The sequence below is a fragment of the Polypterus senegalus genome, chromosome 13 (genome assembly GCF_016835505.1).
Source record: "Polypterus senegalus isolate Bchr_013 chromosome 13, ASM1683550v1, whole genome shotgun sequence".
Classification (NCBI taxonomy): domain Eukaryota; kingdom Metazoa; phylum Chordata; class Cladistia; order Polypteriformes; family Polypteridae; genus Polypterus; species Polypterus senegalus.
Genome location: NC_053166.1, coordinates 142174653 through 142198557, shown reverse-complemented (window position 1 = coordinate 142198557; position 23905 = coordinate 142174653). Strand labels below are relative to the sequence as shown.

At 39.4% G+C, this 23905-nt stretch overlaps 2 protein-coding genes and 1 long non-coding RNA gene across 6 annotated transcripts in view; 2 read left to right on the top strand and 1 right to left on the bottom strand.

Moving 5' to 3' along the window:
• Positions 1-5513, bottom strand: part of LOC120542492 — a 132278-nt gene extending 126765 nt beyond the window's left edge. For all 3 annotated transcript variants that reach the window (XR_005636189.1, XR_005636190.1, XR_005636188.1), the window contains exon 1: positions 5405-5513. This is a non-coding gene — a long non-coding RNA (uncharacterized LOC120542492). The remainder of the gene's footprint in view (positions 1-5404) is intronic.
• A 155-nt stretch (positions 5514-5668) lies between these two features.
• LOC120542490 (actin, cytoplasmic 2) lies at positions 5669-9338 on the top strand. The gene is made up of 6 exons (XM_039774998.1): positions 5669-5803; positions 6955-7084; positions 7213-7452; positions 7744-8182; positions 8376-8557; positions 8643-9338. The coding sequence occupies exons 2-6, from the start codon at positions 6962-6964 to the stop codon at positions 8784-8786; spliced, it is 1128 nt and encodes a 375-aa protein (XP_039630932.1). The 5' UTR covers positions 5669-5803; positions 6955-6961; the 3' UTR covers positions 8787-9338.
• A 9234-nt stretch (positions 9339-18572) lies between these two features.
• Positions 18573-23905, top strand: part of fbxl18 (F-box and leucine-rich repeat protein 18) — a 64964-nt gene continuing 59631 nt past the window's right edge. Inside the window, exons 1-2 of one of the 2 annotated variants that reach the window (XM_039775518.1) lie at positions 18573-18809; positions 23018-23215. In XM_039775518.1, the coding sequence (XP_039631452.1) occupies positions 18789-18809; positions 23018-23215 (219 nt within the window). In that variant the 5' untranslated portion in view covers positions 18573-18788. The remainder of the gene's footprint in view (positions 18810-23017; positions 23216-23905) is intronic. The other variant, XM_039775519.1, reaches the window with a different exon arrangement.

Sequence of the window (23905 nt, the reverse complement as noted above, 5' to 3'; positions counted from 1 at the left end):
CATGGTAAATCGTTTGCCTATGATCTTGTTTCATCTCTTTCTGCACTCTAGCTATTATCTATTAATGTTTTGCAGATGTAGGCCTGTCTGTTTTAAAAGTGCTTAAGCCATGAGTAAACTTGTGTCCATAAAAAGCATTAAATAAGGCTGACATGCGGCAATAGAGAACCTGGAATATGTAACAGTGGGAAGAGTATAACACTATTTAGCACTCTGTACAAGCCTATTGCAATTCCAGAGTGGGACCACATGCTAAAACCCATGCTACACCTCAGATTGTTAGATTGCTTATGTTGATGTTGATTGTTAGCAAGGACAAGAATTAAATACCTAGGATTCTATACTAGGCACAGGAACAGTAATGGAAAATGCAAATGGCAAAACCTAGCCCACCTTATTAAGTGCCCTTTATTGTTAACACAAATACCCCTCTCCTCTGAAACAGCTATAGTACTCTTATGGCTGCAACTCATTGTTCACAGTAACGGATGAACAGATTAGGCTATTGCTTGACCAAGCATTGGAATGTTCAAGATTCATGGTCTAAGTAACTTTAATTGCACCATGGCTGAAGCTACTACATGTTGCTGTTCCAGTATCTCAGAAAAGGTTATCCTCCTGTAATTTTAACACACTACAAATACATCTAGTGAGTGAAAATACAGTTGGTGAAAACACCCTGTTAATGAGAGAGATGACAGGAGAATGGTTAGACTCAATTAAGCTAACAGAAAGGCCAGAAATACTCAAATAACGTCTCATTACAACAGTGGTAGGCAGGAAGACATCTGTGAATGCACAATGAGTTGGACCTTGAATGCATGGGCTACAGCACTGAAGACATCGCTGAGTTCTCTTTCTGTCAGGTAAGAAAAGGAAAATTAAGCCACAGTGGAAACAAAACCACCAAAACTAGACGACTAAAGTCTGGAAAAACGTTGTCTTTTCTGAATATCTCATCTTTCAGTGCGACAAGCAAATAGCAGGGTCAAAATTTGGTATTTATGGCATGAGTTTGTTAGCTAAGGGTCTATCCTGCCTTGTTTCAGTGGTACATGTTGGTGTTCAAAGTATGTTTTGTGGCAAACATTAGGCCTATTAATACCAATTGAGAATCATGCAAATGCCAAAATATACTTAACCACTTTTGCTGATTATATTATGCTCTTCTATAGCCATAGCCTACCTACACTTTTTCATATGAATACTTCCAGCAGAATAATGTGGCAAGTCTCAAATCACATGTTACTTAAAGATGCTTTCATGAACGTGACAGTGACTTACATTTGCTCCAATCCTCTGCACTGGCCCCAAATCTCAATCCAATAGACTATAAATTAAGGTGGAATTGAGGTTTAAAGCATGAATTAAAAAATCTTCAGAAAAAATGTGTATCATTCTTGAGTAAGCATGGCACACAGTCCCTAAGTAATGTCTCCAGCATGATGTTAAATCTACACTTTAAAAATATAGATTATTCTAGAGACAAAGGGTGTTCTATCCAGTACTAGTGTGCCAAGTAAAGTAGCAACTAAATATATAATAAATACACAGTACTTTTCTCAATTTGTATACTTTATGAATTATAATTGTGGTTCTTTCATTGCCATATCTTAATTACAAAAGCCTTGTTTAATTGACACTAATATAACAGGATGTTCAATCACAGCTGCATAATGATCACTAACAGCAACAACTTTAATGCTTCAATTAGCATTATCACACTTCTCAGTCTGAAACACTATTGTCAAAAAATCGGGAGAGGTCTCCCCTAAACTTTTTCGTATACTCAGATATGGCAATGGGTATTTGAGGAGTAAACCAAAACACAATGATTATATTTTTATATTATGTACATTAGAGAACCATCAACAACAAATCAATTCAAATTAATAATATACAGAACAATTATTATAAAAGTAAAGTTGAATAAATCGGACTCTGCAGCTGCATCAATAAAAAGTAAATAGTTAGCAGAAATAGCCCAAACATTTACAGAAAACTATGTTTTGTACCTAATACTTGTATGCACAATTTGGTTGCCCTAAGTGAAAGTGTACTCAAGTTATTGTGTTTACATACACACACACACAGACATAATTCCAAAAATGGCATTTTCGGACTCAGGGAGGTCTAAATTGTCGAAAATATATCAAAATCTAGAAATTGAATTTGTGGACAATTACAATACTTTCCCTATAATTCATTTACAAGAAAGTAAAAACTAGTTTTGCTATTCCCTTCTCATAGGAGAATGCAGTGAAAATCCCATATTAATACACAACTATTCACCTCCATTAGACAATACTTGGCTATTTCTAAGACAGCTAGACCATTTAGCTAGTGATACATGTGGTAAATAATTCTTGTGATTAATGTTGAAGGTAATGTGTTACAATAACACACATTACCCAGTCAGATTACTTTCTAAAGTAACAAGTAACCCAATGCAACACTTATTTTTTCAAAGTAATAACACATGCATTACTTAAATTCAGATATGCTTTATTATGATATTACAAAAACTTATTTCCACCTGTACTTTCGCAGAAGTACAGAAGTACTGTGTATGTGCACATCCCAGCCATCTTGCGCCAACTGAGGAAGAGTTTAAGCACATGCGTAGCGTGCAATTAAGTGAAAAAATTATAGAAAGCTATAAATATATGATTATTTCTGAAAGTGCTTAGAACTGAATTTAATTGGCCAGGTTTAGGGTTACAGGGAGCCAGTGACCATCGCAGAACAGAGACTTGTGTCAGATTAATTTGAATTCAGATATTTGCTATAGCTACTTTGAAACAGCGTGATCTAGAGGCAAAACAGTGAGTGTGCATACCATAGATCTTGGGGGGGATTGCGTTGGGGATGGAAAAAAGAACTGATGTTATTTACTTCACACCACATGAATAACTCATTTATAAAACAACAGAAAATTATCAAATCTGCCTGTGTTTCTAGTTAGTTTCATGAAGGTTCATATGTTGAACTTGAATTTTATAACAAATGCTGGCCAGTGAAATGTACAGTTTTTCATACACAAGAAGAAAAACGGAACGCACAAGGTAAAACACTGTTTGTAACTGATTACATTTTATAATAAGCAAAAAATAAGTTACATCTTGCCTGAAGAAGAGGCCTGAGCTGCCTCAAAAGCTTGCATAGTGTAATCTTTTTAGTTACCCAATAAAAGGTTTCATTTTGCTTGACATCTCATTGCATATACTGTAACTATATACAATATTTATTTTTTGTAAGTAATGAATAATGTAAGTTACTTCTAAAAGAAAGGTTTCCAAACACTGCCTGTAATCATGTAACACTGTCTATTTCCTTACTTGAAATGGTTGTACTTCAGCATAATGCAATGTATTCTACAAACTAAATTGCCTTACACTTAAAATCTGAATATGTGAAGCTCATTTTGATTGCACTAGCTACAAAAAAATGCAACCTAACAATAAAGCACATGATAAGCTTGAGGCTTTAATTGACCTAAAGGACCTACAAAGTCACAATGAAAACACAATTTGATGACCTCAGGCAGGTTCACACAATGAGCACTACAAACCTTATTAAAAAAAATGAAAGGACAACCTTAGCTGGCATGGTAAGAGAATTAGTCACTCACTTAGCTGCTAGGCTATGCTACCTGCATCATGCTTGGCTATGCATTCTAAGACACTGGAGAATAAATCACAATGGGGGCTGTTTTGATCCCCATCACAGACTTACTCAATGACCCTGAGCAAGTTTCCTTAGCCTTCCCATAAAAAATCATGAAGAGATATGGAAGCAATTCTACAGTACACTTGATGTGTATAATGCTTTAGATAAAACAGCTAAACAATTACACAGTAGTTTAGACAGCATATGACAGCTGAGAGGCTTAATGCAGCAAACTTAAGCTGTAATCTCAGCTATTCATAGTGCAACCAGAGTTTTAACGACTCTAAGCTCAACCAAATTAGACATACAGTAATGCAACAGCCCTGTTGCCACAATATTTAAGATCTTAAAACAGAGTCTCTGCCTCTTCTGTCCTGCATCCTGAATGCAGAAACACTACTTGTTGATTCAGAACACAGTGCTTTAAGTTGTAATAAAATGAAACCCTGATGGGATGACACAGGAACAGTCTTGCTACAGCTCTGTAACTTTTACTCAATACGGTTCAGAAACTGAAAATGGCATTTCCTGGCGTGATACTCTGATGTTTTAAATATAGTCATCTTAAAATCAGTTCAAGACGGTGGCTTTATTATGGCCACCACACAAGGTTCAAAAAGTGTGCCACTAGCCAAGCAGTTTATAGCCTTTTTGTGTAATGTTACTTGGCGTTTATGTTTTTAAGGTTCAGATCCTGCTAAACTAACACAAAAAAAAAAAAAACACCACCAGAGTGCACACTGGATAGCCCCCTTAATCCCCATTTGCAGAGTGTCAAGCATTCCATTCACCAACCACGCCTAAATGGATGTTTCAGCTTGGGCTGACTATCAGCCATCCCTGTAGCCTAAGGATATACTTCCAGGGCTTAGGAAGAGGCGTTTCAAACAGGAATAAGAGAGAAGAAAAATGCTTGCAGAGATGCCACGCCTGCTTGCCAGCATCCATCCAGCCGAATGTTCAGCTGCAAAACTGTGACTGGAAACTCTTTTAAAATATATATGTGTGAAGGCTTTCTTGTCAATTAATAAACTTAAATCCACAACAAAGACAAAGGTGTTCCGGGGAAACAATAAATGGATATTCCTGTGTATGCCTATGAAGTGCCATTATTTTAGCAGGCTTTTGTGTTAGCTGTGAAACACACACTCAGACACATTAGGTTCATTGTCACATTTAAAAAGGGCACAACAACCGTGAAGATGGTCACTGCAGACTGTCCCTGTCTGTATTTATTATTTGTCAAATTGCTTTAGGCCTTAAACTCATGCCTGTCACAAGGCCGGTGAAACTGTAGGGTGGGGCTGTCGCCTCAGTCTGCAGACCTTGTGTATCCTTTTGGTATCTAATAACAGTTTTTTTGGGTCTTGTGCCATTTTTTGACAAGTAATTTGGACACGAGTGCTGTTCACTGGAGACGCCCCCGTTTCAAGGTTTACTCTACGACTGAAGAGACGAGCATTTCCACTACACTTTTAGCATTTTTTTCTCAATCGCTAGCTTAATGCGACAAATGACAGCTTTGGATCTTTTAGTTGTCACGCTATAAATTAAACGCCCTTTCAGATATACAGACTTAAGGAAGTAAAAACCTTTCAGTAAGAAAGCGATGGCAGCGCCGCGCGTTTGACAAAATTAAATAAACCAACTGCAAAGTCTGCACACTCAAAATAAACGAATTAATTGCCAAAAAAAATTATCAATGTATAAATTCAGTACACAAATCTATTAGCACCTTTGAAACGAAACACGCTGGAATTAGCAAGGCTCTTCAAAATTCGTATGCAAGGGCGCGCACCCGCGCGATAGGCCTCCTCTCTTGTGTGTTAAGCTGGAAGTTGGGCGGGCGCGTGAGCGAGCAAGTTGCATCAAACAGTGCAGCAATGTACGCTCGACACGCCGCCGCCGTGACGTTAACCAATCAGTAGGGCGCATTCCGAAAGTTTACCTTTTATGGCTCGAGCCGGGCGGCTAACAGTACATAAAACCCCACGGCGGAGCCGGTAGTTTCACAGTCTGAGCTCCTCCATCGCGCAACTAGTGCGGAAACAAATACATCAATTAAAAAAAAAAACAAAAAAGGCAGTGCCATCGGCTCTCTTTTCTTCTGACCCTTTGAAACTTAACAACAAAGGTAAGAACATCGGTTTTAGTTAAAGGATTTTTTTTGTGTAGGTATGAGCATTTTTGTTGTGACGTTTTGAAATCGCTAGGTGTATGTGGACTACAAAGCTTGAATTAATGATTCCTTTAAAAAACGCAGGGTAATGTTTTTAGGAAATTGTGATGGTAATAAAAATCTGCTTATCTTTAGTGTTTTTTTAATTAATTTTAATAACTTTTTTTTGCAATTGGTTTAAATGAGGGCAATGTTAAATGCCGGGGATTCTTTGCGAGCCGGCAAGTAAATGTGCGTTTGAATGAATATAGTTGGGTGTGACCTACTTAGATGGTGCACGCGCGCTCCAGCTGGATGTCTAGTAGATTGCTCTTAAATGTGGTGGTGAAACTGCTTGAAATTAACATTTTGAGAGCCTGGCGTTTAATAGTTCTTTCACTTACGTAGTCCTCCTTTGTGCCGCTAAGGCGTGGCTGTTGGGCCCCATTTGCTGTCCCGCATGAGGAGGGGGGGGGGAGCCCGGTGTCAAAAGGGTTAGGCGCAGGACTAAGCGTGGCCCCGTAAAAATCTAGTTTAATGCATGTGATAAGGTGAAGACAAAGATTGTTGGATAAAACAGACCTGTATAGTAGTACCGATGTAAAGTAAGGTGACGTTTAAAATGATTTGGTTTTTTGTGTATACGGAGGTCTAAAGTTCAATTTTTGAAGTAATTGGGTTCAGGTCGTTGTGTTAACATGCGTGGTGGGATTCCGGTTTTTTGAAGCGTGACCCGTATGGTCTGTCTGTAAGGCTTTTAAATTCTTAAACTGAGCTTTTTTCCTCTTGCTGGGAGTGGTCAAGGCCGCCCAATGTCGAAATTGGTTCCTCTTTAGTCCGGCAGTCTTTGTCGACTGGCTGCGTGCCACGCCACCGGCACTCGCAAGCATGCTCAAACCTTTTGCCTTTTATGGAAATAATGAGAATCGAGTGGGGACTTCCTTTGTCTTTTCCTCTATAGATTTTGATGAGCTGGTTGATCGCCACCTTGTGGCTAATACCTATAAAGTGGTTTTGAGAAACCGGAAGCAAGTTTAATGTTAAAGTAGACTTGCACTGACCATCGCAGCCTCGCACGTGCAATAGAAATTGCTCAGTTTAACTTATTTTTATTATTTTTTTTGCAGCCCAACAATGGATGAAGAAATTGCCGCACTTGTTGTTGACAACGGATCCGGTATGTGCAAAGCTGGATTCGCTGGAGATGATGCTCCCCGAGCTGTCTTCCCATCCATTGTCGGTCGCCCAAGACACCAGGTAAATCCTTGAATTTATTATGGTCTTAACGGCACGTTGAATTCTTTTAAAAGGTTATTTAAAGTCACAGGTGTGAATATTAACTCGGGACTTAAATGCTTACAAATCTTTTTTTTTTTTAAATATAGGGTGTGATGGTTGGTATGGGTCAGAAAGACAGCTACGTTGGTGACGAGGCTCAGAGCAAAAGAGGCATTCTGACCCTGAAGTACCCCATTGAACATGGCATTGTTACCAACTGGGATGACATGGAGAAAATCTGGCATCACACATTCTACAATGAACTTCGTGTCGCCCCTGAGGAACACCCAGTGTTGCTCACAGAGGCTCCCCTGAACCCCAAAGCCAACAGAGAAAAGATGACCCAGGTCAGTACTTTTATTTATTTTATACCTTGGACTTTTTAGACTATCCTCCCTTTCTGGTCTTTACAGTTATTTCCTAATTCTTTTAGGCCTTCTTGCAGAAGTGAATTTCTGATTATCTGGATTTACCAGGTTTACTTTGTGTGGTTTTTGGACTGCATTTTAAGTTTTCCTTTGTGCTGCACACTAGATTTTTGAATACTAATGTTACAGTGAAGCATGAACTAACTGTTTGCATATAATAGGCAAGTATGTTTAATGCAAGTCGTTAAATTATTATTTCTGCTTTAACAGATCATGTTCGAGACCTTCAACACCCCAGCCATGTATGTTGCCATTCAGGCTGTGCTGTCACTGTATGCCTCCGGTCGTACCACTGGTATTGTGATGGACTCTGGTGATGGTGTCACCCACACTGTGCCCATCTATGAAGGTTATGCCCTGCCTCATGCCATTCTCCGTCTGGATTTGGCTGGTCGTGACCTGACAGACTACCTCATGAAGATCCTGACCGAGAGGGGCTACAGCTTCACAACCACAGCTGAAAGAGAAATTGTCAGAGACATCAAGGAGAAGCTGTGCTATGTTGCCCTTGACTTTGAACAGGAGATGGCCACTGCTGCATCCTCCTCCTCCTTGGAAAAGAGCTATGAGCTGCCTGATGGACAGGTCATCACCATTGGAAATGAGCGGTTCAGATGCCCAGAGGCACTCTTCCAGCCATCATTCTTGGGTATGTTTGTGTGGTTTTTCTCAACTTTATCATTCATATGGTTGAATTTTGTTCCTTACAAACCCAGATACATAAACATGCAGCATACCAAAACCAGTGTAACCATGATGTAAGGTTTTGAAGTTGTAGGTATTGTCACTTCAGTTTAAATTGGAAATATTTGGCCACAGCTGAGTTCTTTGTTAATTCTTAGGTCTGGAATCTTGTGGTATCCATGAGACCACCTTCAATTCAATCATGAAGTGTGATGTTGACATCCGTAAGGATCTGTATGCCAACACTGTGCTGTCTGGTGGTACCACCATGTACCCTGGCATTGCAGACAGAATGCAGAAGGAGATTACAGCCCTGGCACCTAGCACAATGAAAATTAAGGTAGGTGACTTGAGTTGCATCTGCACTATACAGTGTATTTTTATACACACAATATATGCTAAAAGGTGTTTTATTTTCTTTGTAGATCATTGCTCCACCTGAGCGTAAATATTCAGTCTGGATTGGAGGCTCTATTCTGGCCTCCCTGTCCACCTTCCAACAAATGTGGATTAGCAAGCAGGAGTATGATGAGTCTGGACCATCCATTGTCCACCGCAAATGCTTCTAAAAGACTGCCATTGAACACGCCGACTTCAATTGCGCAGAGAAACCAGAAACAACAAATTGGCATGGCTTTTGTTATTTTTGGCGCTTGACTCAGGATTTAAAAACTGGAACGGTGAAGGTGATGGTATTGGCAAATGAGCATCCCCAAAGTTCTACAATGCATCGGAGGACTTTAATTGTACATTTTTTCTTTTTTTTTTTTTTAGTCATTCCAAATGTTAAATGCATTGTTCAGAAACTTATTTGCCTCTATGAAGGCCACCCAGCTTAATGGGAGCAGTTACTTCAGACAACATTGTTTCTAGTATTGCTTATGTGTAAATTATGTAACCAAACAGTCTGGGTTTTTTGTACTTTTCAGCCTTAAATTCTTGGTCCTGTATTTTGAGTTTGTTTATGCAAAAGCTTTACCTTGATACGAAGGTTTACATTCCCCCCCACCCTTCCCTCTTGGGCGTATGGAATGAGCCGTAAACCGATGGAGGTGCCAGTAGTGCTTGGGGCCTACCTGTACACTGACTAAACAGTCAAATAAAAGTGCACATGTTCTAAACCTGTTTTTTGCCTTGGTTTTTCAAAGGACTAGTGAGTAAGACTTGTCTTTGCAAAGAAAGTATTTAAAATGGGTGCTTTTAATTTGCTATTGTGTTCTAAGAATCTAGTGCTTTGAGTTGTAAGAAATCAATCTGGGGAGTTACTGGCTCAAGCTGCTTCACTAACAAATTGGGTGGATTCTTTGACTAGGTCATGCAGGTGAGTAAATGACTGAAGGTGCCAAAATGCCTAGTTATGAATCAGTGGGTGCATGGTCCTGTATTTTGGACTGGCAGTGGGGAAGCTTTCACAGAATAGTAAAGTACTGCACCATCTGCATAGGACCACATCTTAACATTTAACTCTTAAACATTTTAAGCTGTACATATCTGGCAAAATGGTATGTTTTTGTGTGCAAAGCGACCTGCCTTTTAAAGGGAAGGATCACCATTGCAGGAATGCTTTTGTCAAAATGCATCCAACACCTGTAGCAGGTACTGTTTCATATTGGAGCAGCTGCATTCATTTACAACTGACATCTTTTATTCCAGATGTAGCCTTGATGTGTGCTATATATACACAAATGAGCATTTTGAAAAGAACACTAGTTTAAAATGCTTGTGGAAGCATAAGGATTATCAATTTGTGTGTTTTTTTTTTTAAAAGGCAAGCTGGCCAAGGATCTGTACACTGGGGAAGAACTACTGTACTTTTTTTGTGGAAGGCAGGGCTTTGGTGTAGGGGTTTATGTTGCCACAAATTGGGGTTTCACCCAAGGAATTTTTATATATGTTACATGTTTACTGCTCCTACCAATGTGAGGGTGAATGCAGAAAATTCACAAATAAGGGGTTTTATGCATCTAACCCACCTCCAAATTGAGCTTTCCACTAAGGAGCTGAACTGCCAAGGTAATGAGCACAGTTAAAAGCAAGCCTTACATTAGTCCAAACTGTCTCCTGCAATTTAGTGTGATGCATGGTAAGCTTAACCTAATTCAGAGTCCAAGTGAGTAGAGCAGCACTCTAGGGGCCTTATTTTAATAGAACAAATCATTTTATGGTGTTTAATTTACACATTTGCAGAACACATCTCCATCATGCTCAATGAGGTTATCGGAGGCCAATAAACCTGTCTCCTTTCAGTGAGGTAGTGGACTTGCTTCTTCAGTGCTCTTATCACTTACCAAGTATAGCACAGAGTGTGCTGTTCAATATAGACTGGTACACCTTTGAATATTGTATTGGTGGTTACAATGTGGGGCAGAAAGGGAAAGTTGAAACAATAGAAGTGTGCATGTGTGATTCAATTAACCAAGCAAACTCCTCAAGCCCTGCAAATTTGTAAATTTTGTGTAGTTAGGATTCTAGGTGTGAAACATCCCCTATAGCACTATATGATGTATTTATTTTGAGACTTGACTGCTGTCCTGATGAGGTGGACAAAAGATGGCATTGGAAGTCAAAGAAAATACAACTTTGCAGAAGCTTCTCCCAAGGGAAACTGGCTGCTCCCCACAGTTCAAGAACTGAACTTTTTAGCCATCTAAGATCACATTAATAACTGAGGGACATACTCCATTTTAAATTTATCATAATGACATGTTTACACCCTACTTACATTTTTTCTTCTAGTAAACAAAGTTGTGAATGAAGTCAACCCCTTTTCTTCACCTGGCAGAATTCATGAATTCCTATTCAAAAAGATGATTGTCTTTCGAAATGCCAAACCTGTGACCTGCCAATATTAGAGATGCCCCATTGTTCTCAACATTTAAATCCAGTAGTGTTGATTATTTTAGTATATTATACAAGACCACATCACAGCTGCCAGCAAAGCAATGGGCCCGTTCTTGTGGGGGAAAAAAAAAATAGTAATCATTATGAGTGCCTGTCATTAAGCTTGCTTTATCCCCACTCCAGTTTTTTTTCTTGGTGTATTGTACTGGCATTTCATGTCCACACTTGCTTTGAATAAGTTACCCTTCTGATCTTGGAACAAGCCATTATTAAAGAGAGAGGACAATGGCATATCATGGGTGGCAAAACCAAGTATTTAACTCCATAATATATTGTAAAAAGCTCGGAGTTACTGGGAAGAGAATATGTATAGGCCTGCTGCCCGACTTTGACTTTTCTCATAGATAGTAGACCTGCAGTGATTTAAATTTTCCAGGATGTGTAAGAATTATTTGTTTCTTCTATATTGGCATTTTATCTTGGATTATTTGACATTAACTTTAGTGTGACACCCCCTAGTGAATCAAGACAGCTGTTTAACCATACCTTTAACTCACTGTTAATGTTCACATCATTTTTAAAAAAGACATGCAGTACACCTATAATAATATGCAATATAATTTTTCGTAAAGAGTGATTCTTGGCCTTTCCATAGAAGGGCACAATATAAAGAGAGTCTTCAGTTACCTTACTATTTACCTATCGATGCTCTTAGGAGACTTCAAAGCATGAAAGACTGCAGAAACCTAAAAGTACAGTGTATTGTATACTGATGTATATTAATACAGGTATGATTTAATATAATTGTATATGAAAATTGGTATGCTTTAAACTGTTCCCTGTTGTGGGCTGATTGCCACTGATGATTAGGTATGTACATGTATAATGAGCCAAAACATAATGACCACTCTCTGGGACTATACTACACTTCACTGCCACTACACAGTCAGGGCACCCATGCGAACCCCTGCCCAATGTTGAAAGTGCTTATAATAGGCATGCAAGCATCGGAACTAGACATTGGATCTATAGGAGACGGTCACCTGGTCTGATGGATCCAGTTTTCTGTTGTGTCATGTGGATGGATAGGTATGTGGCATGTCATTTACCTGGGAAGAGATTGCACCAAGATGCACTGTGGCAAGAAGACAAGCCAGTGGATGGAGGGTGATGCTTTGGGCAAAGTCTCGTGGGGAAACCCTGGGTCTGGGCATTCATGTGGATATTAACCTGAAGCATATCATCTGCCTAAACAGTGTTGCAGATAACGTACACACCTTCTTTGTAACGGTGTTCCCCGACGGAATTGGAATTTTTCAGCAGGATGAGGCACCCTGCCACACTACAAAAATTGTTTGGAAATGGTTTGAGGAAGGAGATAAAGAGTTCAAAGTGTTGCCCTGGCCTCCAAATTCTACAGGTTTAAATCCAATTGAGCATCTGTTGGGTGTGTAGTAAAAACAAATCTAATCTGTGGCAGCTTTACCTCGCAACTAAAAGGAGTTAGAGGATTTGGTGCTAACATCCCACTGCCTGATAACACAGGACACCTTCACAGGACTTATAGAGTCCATGCTTTAGCAGGTCAGAGCTGTTTTGGTGGCACACGAAAGAGCAACAGTCTATCAGATAGGTGGTCATTATGTTTTAGCTCATCAGTGGATGTGTCCTGTGATACACTGGCACCACTTCAAATGTTGATACCAACCTTGTGTCTATGCTGTCTTATTACTCTGGGTCAAAGTAACCATCACTCAATCAGCAATCAAACTAAACCTGTACTTGTTTTTGGATGTGAGTAACCCAGGGTGTCCAGAGAACCATTTAGACATGGAGAGAACATAAAAGTCCAAATCTCTGAGGCGGTGAGATAGCAAAGTTGATCACTGTAGAAACGTGCCACTGCCTAGAACCTGAGCACATGAAAATCAGAATGGGACGCAAGGTACATTACACATGAATGAATCTGATGTTTACTTCAATTGTACATGATGTAAGGACAAGCAAACTGTTGTCTTGCTCCATGAGTACAGTGGATGGAATGGCATGCACACACAGCTCATGAACTCTGAATTCTGACAGTGCCTGCCACAAGAGTACAGGCTATGAATTTATAATATACTCTAAGCCTTATCCATTCATCCATTATCCAACCCGCTATATCCTAACACAGGGACACGGGGGTCTGCTGGAGCCAATCCCAGCCAACACAGGGCGCAAGGCAGGAACAAACCCCAGGCAGGGCACCAGTCCACCGCAGGGCACACACTATGGGCAATTTAGGATTGCCAATGCACCTAACCTGCATGTCTTTGGACTGTGGGAGGAAACCGGATCACCTGGAGGAAACCCACGCAGACATGGGGAGAACATGCAAACTCTACGCAGGGAGGACTCAGGAAGTGAACCCAGGTCTCCTTACTGCGAGGCAGTAGCGTTACCACTGAGCCACCGTGCCACCCTAAGCCTTATCTAACAGCTCAAAACATACAACATCCCAACACATAAGACTTCTCATGAATCTGTGCAAGGACAAATATTTTGGTCCATTGCTCTATTTCCAGACACAAGTCGCATAACATGTCTTTCAATTACAAGGCTGTATTTTGTGATACCTGGGCAAATAGAACACACTTCTCGTTTCTGCCCTTTAAAAGTCAAGTGACCCCTTAGTTTGCCAGTCTCCTTCCTTTACACACAACACTGAAGTTACTATTCATCTTATCCAGCAGGGTCTCATCCACCCCAGTAGCCTTGCCAAAGTGGAAGCACTCAAACATCACAGTGACCTCAGCAACTGAAATGGACACAACCCCATCAGATTGTTCTAGCACTGCCTCCTCTGTAGGAGGTTTGGATAATGGGTTCGGTATTTTCTCAAAGTGCTCTTTCCATTTGTTGCAAATGTCCCTCACTGCCCCAACCCGCTCCCCCACTTCCTGCAGATGAGTGGTACTTCAAGCGTTCCTTTGTAAGTTGTTCAATGATGTGCTGAAACTTGCCAGAGGCCACCCAGAAGTCATTTTCCTTGGCCTTCACAAAATTACTCCACATCACTGCAGTTGGCTTCCTTCATTGTTGGTTTCCACCAATTGTTCCTTGGGTTGTCTCAATGTATGCAGCAACTACCTTTCAGACAAAGCAACATCTACCATCGAGACCTTGAATAGTCTCTGGGCCCCAAAATTATCAGAGATCTGTGAAAAGCATTTTCAACAGCCAGAGCTGAACATTGAGCTAGTCATTCTCAAATCTTTGTAATCTGTCAAACTATCAGAGAGCGATTATGTTCATTTCAGCCCCACAATGTTATGCGCTCCAATACACCTATGGACATCCTTATGTCAATATGTAATGCACATGCACTGACAACCAACAGCAAATCACTGTTCTTACTCAGAACTGGTTGGTCATATCTCCTAATAATGCAACGCTCATCTAGATATTAGCTGGCACTGCTTATGTAAGCCTGGAAGTCTCAAAGTATGGCTGTCCATAACAAGCTTGAATAATATGAATACTTCTAGTTATTAAGTGTAAAGGGTCACCTGACTGGTTTCTGCAAAGCAAGTTTTTAAACATGACCCACTTTTCATATTTTTATCTCACAATGTTTTAAATTCAAAATAGGGAAGGGAAAACCTTGAAAAGTTCAGTTAACACTACACAACAAGCTTGGCAGTGGCTCCCTATATCACACAGCCAGGCTGAGTAGCCCACAGAAGTCTGGACAGAAGAATTCTCTTTGGGTGCATCCGAGTAAAACTATGCAACTCTTAAAAACAGTCGGAAGGTCCAGAAATGGCTGGTGCTTTGCTTTCAATCATAGTTCTTAACACAGAAAACCTTTCTAAAAGCTCCAGCCCCACCCAGAAACAGGAAATGCAGAGCTACACTAAAAGATACTGCAGCTGGGTTACTTCATCAAAAACATGAAACGTTTTGTAGAAGTTACATTTGGCCTCCTAGTGACCTCGGTCTCTCTGAGCAAACCAGGTGTAGTGTTCACTCTTTTGGCCTCGATATTTACAAATTAAATATTTACTGTTCTTCTGTGTAGCCTGCATTAGTACTAAGAAAGCTCCTGAATACCAATACAAACACTCAAGTAGTCACTTGAAGGCTTGACAATACACAGGTTAGACAAAAGTTGCTTTATAGCCTTCATTATAAACTGGATAGTCTTATGTTTTACTATAAAGTATTTGGTACAAACTAGCAATTCCTCATTTCACCTTATTTTTATTTTTATGCTAACGCAGTTATAAAAAAAAATCTCAAAATATGTCATGTTTTAATTTCAGATGCATAGTACAACTGTTCTCACATATTTTATTTTATGGCTGGCACACAGACAAGCAGGTTTAGTGGCTTGCTTGGGGTCAGACAACAGGACAAAACTAGCAACCTTGTGGTTTTTAGGTCCAGTTCCATTGCCACTACACCATACTACTGGGGATAAGTTCCCATATTCCTGTTGAAGTGAGGTTACCTTTGTTATCGCTTGAAGAACTATGGAAGACCAGTTTTGGATTTCTCTGTATTTATTTATTTCTTGACAGACAGACAGATAGATAGATAGATAGTTTTTGTCCCTAGCGGGAAATTTGGCTTTTAACTGAAAAAATGTAAATTAATAAATACATAAATAGGTAGATAAGTTCAGATAGATAACCCCTTTGTACCAACCCGTCAAGGGAAACCATTTAAGAACCCACAAGACCTCCAGTAATATAGCATTAAGGATCATTGGGTCTATGAATGACCATCGGGATCTGTCCAGCAGGGTCTGAATACTTGTGCCAATGTGAGATTTCAGTTTTTAATTTAAAAAAAATTCTAAAAATCTTTATCATTCAAGGGAATTGAGTGCTGCTTGATGAGGAAAAATTAATTTAAATGATTTCGTTACAAGGCTCTGTGACATAACACAGTGTGAAAACTTGAAGGGTTCTGAATACTTTCTGAATCCACTGTATGTTACACACTGAAAAAAGATATACAACAACAACAACAACATTTATTTATATAGCACATTTTCATACAAACAGTAGCTCAAAGTGCTTTACATATTAAAGAATAGAAAAATGAAAGACACAATTATAAAACAAAATAAATCAACATTAATTAACATCGAATAAAAGTAAGGTTCAATGGCCAGGGGGGACGGAAAAACCAAAAAAACTCCAGACGGCTGGAGAAAAAATAAAAAAAATATGATATGATGTCTAGAAGCTCTTGTCATTTTTCAGGATAATACAAAAATAAAAAGTAGGAAAAAATAAATAAAAAAAGTACTAATTAAAGAAAGTTGAAAAGTCTTAATGTAGCAACAGATTTACTTAATTAATTTATCTTGCTGATACTCTAAACCTTTTAGTATAGATGGCTAATTTAATAAACCATTATGTTAAAAGGATATTATCAATTTATCTTTCAATGTAACCACCTTATTTATAAGAAACTTACATATATTTACAATTTAAGTGTGAATTCTCCATTGGGGATGAAATAAAAGTTATCAAAATGACATAGTACATAATTATTTAAAGGATGAGAGTTTACTGTCTTTTGCACAGTAAACAGTCAGTTGCACTCTACTGTGAAAATCTTACTCTGCCTGCACTTCTGGCTACCAGTACACAATTAAATGACAAGACAATATAATTAATACAGCAGTGCAAAGTAAGCCTATATACTATGAATATTACGTAAACATACAAATGAGATACTGAGATTGAAACATATAATCCAAAAACAACCTGTAAGAAGTCAGAATTAGTGAAGACAATCTAATTGTGAGTGTTCATGAGAAATGTGATGATTTACTTCATGAGGTAGAAGTACAAAATAAACATTTTTGTCACATATTTGAAATATTACAATGTCTGCTTCAATTCAAATATTTAAAGTCTATATATTCTCGATTGTAAAAGAAACTGGTAATTTCTCACTCTCTGACAGTGGCCCATGGAGGGCCACATAACTAATAAAGAATCAAAAATAACATTATATTTGTAATAACTGACCTTGAAATAATTTTAAATGATATCCCAAAAGTTTGAAATGTGTCATTTTCAACCTTCTGGTAGGCTAGGACCACCAGTAAATAATTAAAATATCAAAAATATAATCATATTCATGAAGAGCAACCTCGAAAAGGCATAAAATGGCACTCCACGTTACTATATTACTGACCCAACTTTTTCAAAGTTTTGTGAAAGGGAGTAACTTTGATGCCTTGTATCATATTAGGGGATGAACCCCTGGGGTCAGTTGATGTGGCAGGCACAACTTCAAGTCTTTCCGATGATTTTTGCAAAAGACACCTAATGATATACTTTTCATCATAAAGGTGTAATTTTCTTCTGAAAATATAGCTCAAAAATGTACAAAAAAGGTGTTCATTTTTGGTCAAGAGGGTCAAAATAAATTTTAAGAGTTCAATGCCTTGTGTAACTAGACATCAAGATGAGAACAACGGTATTATCATATGTGGGGTTTTTCTCATACTGGTGAGTCAGGAGGCACCAGACAAAACAAAAACTGAAATGATTTTAATGTGTATACATAAGTAAGTGAATAGAAAAGGCAAACTACTGGCTGGACCTACAGCATGTGCCAGCAAAATCAAACATTGTAAGGGGAAGAGGTAATGAACAGGAATAAATCACAATTCCTTGCAGAAAAAAAAAAAATCTTCCGTAGTTTTTGATTTCGCACTCATATGGTGTATACCTGATGGTAGGTGCGTGGATAGACTGTGTTGGAGTGAGTGATGTTCTTTATAATGCTAATAGCCCTCCTGATAACTGACATGATAATGTTCTCCAAAGATGGAGGAGCTGTTTACTTCAAGATTGATAAAGTTTTCTGATTCTGAAATGACTTGGGTAATCCTGACCACCACCTTGATTTTGTGGTCCTGTGCAGAAGTTACCAAACCAGATTGTGAAAGCATTGGTATGCATACACTCAGTGGGTACCCCTATAAAAGCTGCTCAGAATTCTGTGTGGCATGTCAAATTTCTTTAGCATTCTCAGGAAAAGCAAGTGCTCTTCAGATTCCTTTAGCAACTGAATAGTGTTGTGGGACCAAGCAAGACCCTCATCAATATACCCAGAGGAAAGTAAAGGTTTTCACCCTGTCTCTCAATGGTGCGTGCTGCTCCCTTCTTTTCCATATGCCCTCAAACATCTCCTTTCTTTTACTAACATTTAAGGAGAGAGTGTTATCCTGGCACCACGTTACCAGATATTTATAGTAACTAAACAGTGCGTTTCTCAACCAAATCTTTCCTTGAAGTCCAGAATCCAAATCCAAAAACAGTAAACTTACTATTTATGTGATAAGGGAAATGTCATGAAGCGTTTAGGAGCTTGGCAGGCAGAAATACCTACCTGTTCTTAAATTCACACGCGTTTATATTAGCGATTGGATTCTTCCTAATTCTATACAATCATACCGGCTATTTAAGTTAAACTCCCTTACCAGTATGGCGGCCAATAACAAGTCAGTCGGAAGTTCCTCACCATCTTCGGCGGAAGTAAGCTGTTGTCCCACCGCCTAGACCTTCCGTGTCTGCTTCTCCTGCAAGAAGATTTTTTTTTGTCAACAAGCGATTAAGAGATGTTTTGATTTATTATATTTTTGTTTCTTATTTTCACTTCAATTTGCATATATAGAAGTTTATTTGTTCTGTTCTTGAAGCCCGTATTTGCTCCGCGAAATGGACTGTCAGGAAGCAGAGGTACTGAACGGGGAAGAAAACAGTGTGTAATTAAAGAGGGTGTACGTTCAATGAATTTTTTGTCACCTCGCGAGATGGAACGACCTGCTTAGGGCGGGTTCAACTGTTTTTTGTTATAAGTTTATCATGTGTTTCCTAATTTTCTGAATGTCGGAGGTTTTTTTCCCTCAATCGCACGCCGGGTGTAGGTCCGCGAAGGGGTGTTATAATATGACGACTTGTCAAATGCTTACTTTATCAGAATGTAGTTTTACAGTTACAGTAGTCTAGTTATCCGTCCCTATAGAGGTCAATGGACATTTTTGCTTTAGGGCATGAAAAATCCATCTATCAATCCATCCATCCATTTTCTAAACCCTCTCTTTCCTCTCATCGTCGCGGGGAAGCTGGAGCCTGTGATCGGTAGAAATGCGAGAAATGGGTCGTTGTCATTAGTCTGCTTGGCACAAGAAGAAAACCGTTTGCAAGAAAGCATTTGCACACTATACCTAAAATAATTTAGGTAGCTAATTTTCAGACTCAGGACCGCTAATATAGTATTTGGTCAGTTTATATGGCAGACAGCCCTCACCAAGAACTTTTCACCAGTTCGTTAGACAGGTGGCAGTAGAGCCACGCGGAATGCCAGTGTGGTGGCATATAAGCCGTTAATTACTGTAACCGAATATAAAATAAATCCATTGTGAAGTGATTGAGTTACACAGGACTAGATGGAAGCTTTGGGCTTTTTTGTTCTCTTTTTAGGTTTCTCCAACTTCAGTTTTTTTAATTAAACATTAACATTTGTGTATATATAATAATGTGACAATACTGTCATTAAGTTAATTACAAATGACAAATTTTATATTTAATAGGATTGTAATTTAGCATAATGTGGCGCCAGCTTTGAGTGTCAGATTCTTTGCTCTTTACGTAGCTGCTCTTGGTGGCTTGATATCCTTAAAAGTACTGCTCACAGTTGCCACACTAGATTGAATTGACAATGTCAATTTATTTATATAGTACATTTAAAACAACATAGTAATGATGTGGCCAAAGTGCTTTACAATAATAGAATAAAAGAAAAACAAAACAATTAACATAAAAATATAAATAGAAATAAAATATATGAACATAAAATAAGATACATAATAAATAGAAATAATGTTATATAATCACAATGAGGAAACTATCAGTACTACTGAAGGTCACGGAATGCAAGTGAATAGTATTGAGTCTTTAATCTCGTTTTGAACCATTCATTTGTAGACGACCCCTTTATGTAATTAGGTAAAGAGTTCCACAGGCGAGGCACAGCAGCTGCAAAGTCCTGTCTGTCCCCCTTGGTTTTACATGAGGTACGAGGGACAACAAGAGACAACTGACCGGAAGATCTAAGCACTCTGGATGGCTGGTGTAAAACACACAATTCAGATAAATAGGCAGGAGCAAGGCCATGTAAAGATTTAAAAACTAGCAGCAAGATTTTAAAATCAATTTGAAAACTAACAGGCAGCCAGTGTAAAGAAGCTAATATTGGAGAAACAGAATCAGACTTTCTTGCCCCAACCAGAAAGCGAGTGGCAGCATTCTGGACCAACTGTAACCTGCGTATCAGAGATTTGTTAGTCCCAGAATACAGCGAGTTGCAGTAATCGAGGCGAGAGAAGATAAAAGCATGAGTAGCTTTCTCAAGATCCCTAGAAGATAAAAAAGGCTTGATCTTACCTAATAGACAAAGTTGGAAAAAGCAACTCTTGACTACAGAATTCACTTGTTTCTCAAAAGAGAGGTTATTATCAAAGGTAACACCATGATTGCGGACTTGAGGTTTGGAAAAGACAGAGAAAGAGTCCAGAAGTCCAAGACCAATTTGGGCTTTAGTTGATGGACCCACTATAAGCAGCTCCATTTTATTTTGATTTAGATTAAGAAAATTATTAGCCATCCAAGATTTTAGTTCAGACACCTGTTTGTTATTTTGACGTGCTTGCCATGTTTATAGGTTCACCTGCGGCTGTCTCTGAAGCTACTCATTTGCATAATGGGGTGCCATCTCATAGTGTTTGGTGACTGATCCCAGGCCGCATCATAGTCCTCGTTTCAAAGCTACTGTCCCCGACAAACATTCCCAACTTCTTGAAATGGTGCACAGCTCTTCAAAAAGGCGGGTTTTTTCTGCGGTCATGTGATAAAGGCAAATCAGCAGGGGTCTTGAGCACTTTGCTGTTAGGTGGCGCAGCAGGGATGTTGGATGCTGCATTGTGAGATGATACATCAGAGATGTTGAGCTCTGCAGTGTCATGCAGTGTAGCAGAGGTGTTCAGTGCTGCACTTGTACACTGTGATCTGTCGAATTTAAGTGAGCAGGCGAACCTCCTTGTCTGGAGCTTTAGCTGTACCTGTCCCTTGGCTGTTTTCTTTCACCAAACTAAATCTACAAACTTCATTCCAGGTCCTTATCTTAGCTTTGAGACTGCCTCTCTATTGCTGCTCTGTAACACTTCATCCTTTGCTTGTGTAGTTTTACCATAGGCCCTGCTTCACAATGCTCAACTGGGGTCAGTGGCAACTCAATCTGACACATTTTTCCCAGCTCCATGAGCCTAGAGTTCCACTGGCTTCCGCACACCTGAGTCAATGGACCTTGGCAGATGGAGAAGCAGTGGAGGAGCTGCAGAGGTAGCAGTCTCTCAGCTGTCTTCCCCCCTGTTCTGATGCTGCAGACATCATTCCAGATCCTGGATATTAGCCTTGAGACTCTACAGCAACTCCTCAGAAGAGCCAGGTCGGTCAGTTGTGGTCTCTACAGCATTCATCACTAGTGAAAATCGGACAATAGGTCTTCTTTTCATCCTGATTCTGACTCCAATGTAGTGCTGGCACCGAGCGCCACTATGGCTCTTTTAGGTGGTTCGCTATGCTTAAAAGGAGTGCTTGCCATTGACACATTAGATGGAATTCCGTTTGTGACTTTGGCAGGCTTGCCATTTTTATAGGCTCTCCTGCAGCACGCTCTGAAGCTACTCCTTTACATAGTGGAATGCCAGTTCCTACCATTTGGTGACTGTACCCTGGATGATGCAACTTGTCAGCACTGTTATAATAATACCTATTTCTTTAAAACCATCATCCACATTAGTCTCTTTTTCATATAAGTTTGTAACTCTGTCCAGAATTTTTTTACAGTGGGACATAACCAAAGTAAATGTTGAATAGTTCCAGGAATACTGCCACAAAAAGTACATTTATGTCTGTATTTCTTTTATTTGGCAAAACAACTTTAAAAGATAAATTTGATGAATTATCTTATAATGGATAAATGGATTTAATGCATCTTTAATTATAGCCTACTCATGTCAGGCTGTGTTTTTAATGAATGTTGATTAAATGTTGAGTAGGTTTATTAAATATGGATGGAAAGTTAGGAGGACGTTAAAAGAGGGTAATAGGAGAGAGTGATTAAGTTCATTTGACCTTTTTGTGTATATTACAATACTAAATATTTAATTGGAGAGTACCCACATACATACTTACTTACCCCGAGGTTTACTTACCTCGGCAGTGACATTCATGTCTCTGGTGACTCTTTTTATGAAGTCAGAAGATGGATTGGAAGAGCATGAGGGGTAATAAGGTCGCTGGAAAGGGGTGTGTGGCACTCCTGATATCTCTGCAAAAGAATGAAGGTCCAAGTCTTTAGAGTCCGGGTACTTCCTGTCTTGCTATATGGTTGCGAGACATGGACGCTATCCAGTGACCTGAGATGAAGACTGGACTCCTTCAGTACTGTGTCTCTTCGAAGAATCCTTGGGTACCACTCGTTTGACTTTGTATCGAATGAACTGTTGCTCATGGAGTCCCAAATGAGGCACATTACCTGCATTGTGAGGGAGCGTCAGTTACAGCACTATGGCCATATGCGTGATTCCCCGTGGGTGATCCTGCTCGCAGGATCCTCATTGTTGAGGACCTGAGCGGCTGAACCAGGCCAAGGGGACGCCCACGTAACACCTGGCTGTGGCAGATAGACGGACATTTCCTGAGGGTGGGACTGGACAGTGTGTCTACCTGGGAGGTTGCCAACTGGGATCCCAGGCAGTTTTGTCATGTAGTGAGTGTGGCAACATGCTATACCAGTGCATACTTCCTGACCTGACCCTTTAATACTAAAGTGTAACTTTGTGCACATTACTTGTTGTCACTGACTTATTTTTGTTTTATCCCAGGAGGTGCCCTCTGAGGATCCAGTGCCAAGAAATGGCATCGGCCTGACTGAATTTTCTGATGAAATCTTGCTGAATATTCTCAAGTTTGTACCTCGCTATGATTTAATCCTTAGCATGAGGAAAGTGTGTAAAAAGTTTGCTAATTTATGCTTGGATAAAAGCCTTATTAGCAAAGTACTGCTATCCAGAGACTACCAGGTAAATATTTACTTTTTTTCTTTGGAATGTAGTATGTGGACTATTAAAGGAGAAAGTGAGTGAGTGAGTGAGGAGAGAGAGAGAGGTTGGAGCCATGCACTGATACAGCGTGTTGCAACACCCACCACATGACAAAACCCCTCAGGATCCCAAATTAGGACCTGAGCGCAGCATTGCAACAGGTGACTTCTGGGAATAGTGGGAGGTTTTTACAGTGGCTGGAGTGCCAATCCTTCCACAAACCCCTGCAAATTGGAGGATCTGCTTGCAGGTTAATGTCTTATGCAGGACGGAACAATTGCAGGATTAAAGGCCTTGCTCAAGGGCCCAACAGAGTGGAATCACTTCTGGCATTTACATAATTCAGTTAACCTTTCAGTTGCCAGCACAGATTCCTAACCTCCGAGCCACCACTCTCTATTAAAGGAATATTCAACCCAAAATTGATATTCTTTTTTATGTTACTTATCCCACGTAGTTGGTAGTAGTGTAAGATAAAAAAGAAATGTAATTGGATGTTTTCATGCATGTGTTATCGTGGGTTTCTGTGGGACTTATCTTTCCATTACTAGGTTGGTCTACTTTAAGATTAACAGACATACAGATAAACATACACACACATAGGGATTCTATAGACAAAGTCCCAGGTGAAAGCCTAATTGTCAGCCACCCCTCAATATTCTTCTTAGA

Coding starts and splice junctions, on each gene's coding strand:
- LOC120542490 (XM_039774998.1), top strand. CDS start 6,962: ATGGATGAAGAAATTGCCGCACTTGTTGTTGACAACGGATCCGGTATG. Junction 7,085..7,212: donor TCGGTCGCCCAAGACACCAG/GTAAATCCTTGA, acceptor TTTTAAATATAG/GGTGTGATGGTTGGTATGGG. Junction 7,453..7,743: donor ACAGAGAAAAGATGACCCAG/GTCAGTACTTTT, acceptor CTGCTTTAACAG/ATCATGTTCGAGACCTTCAA.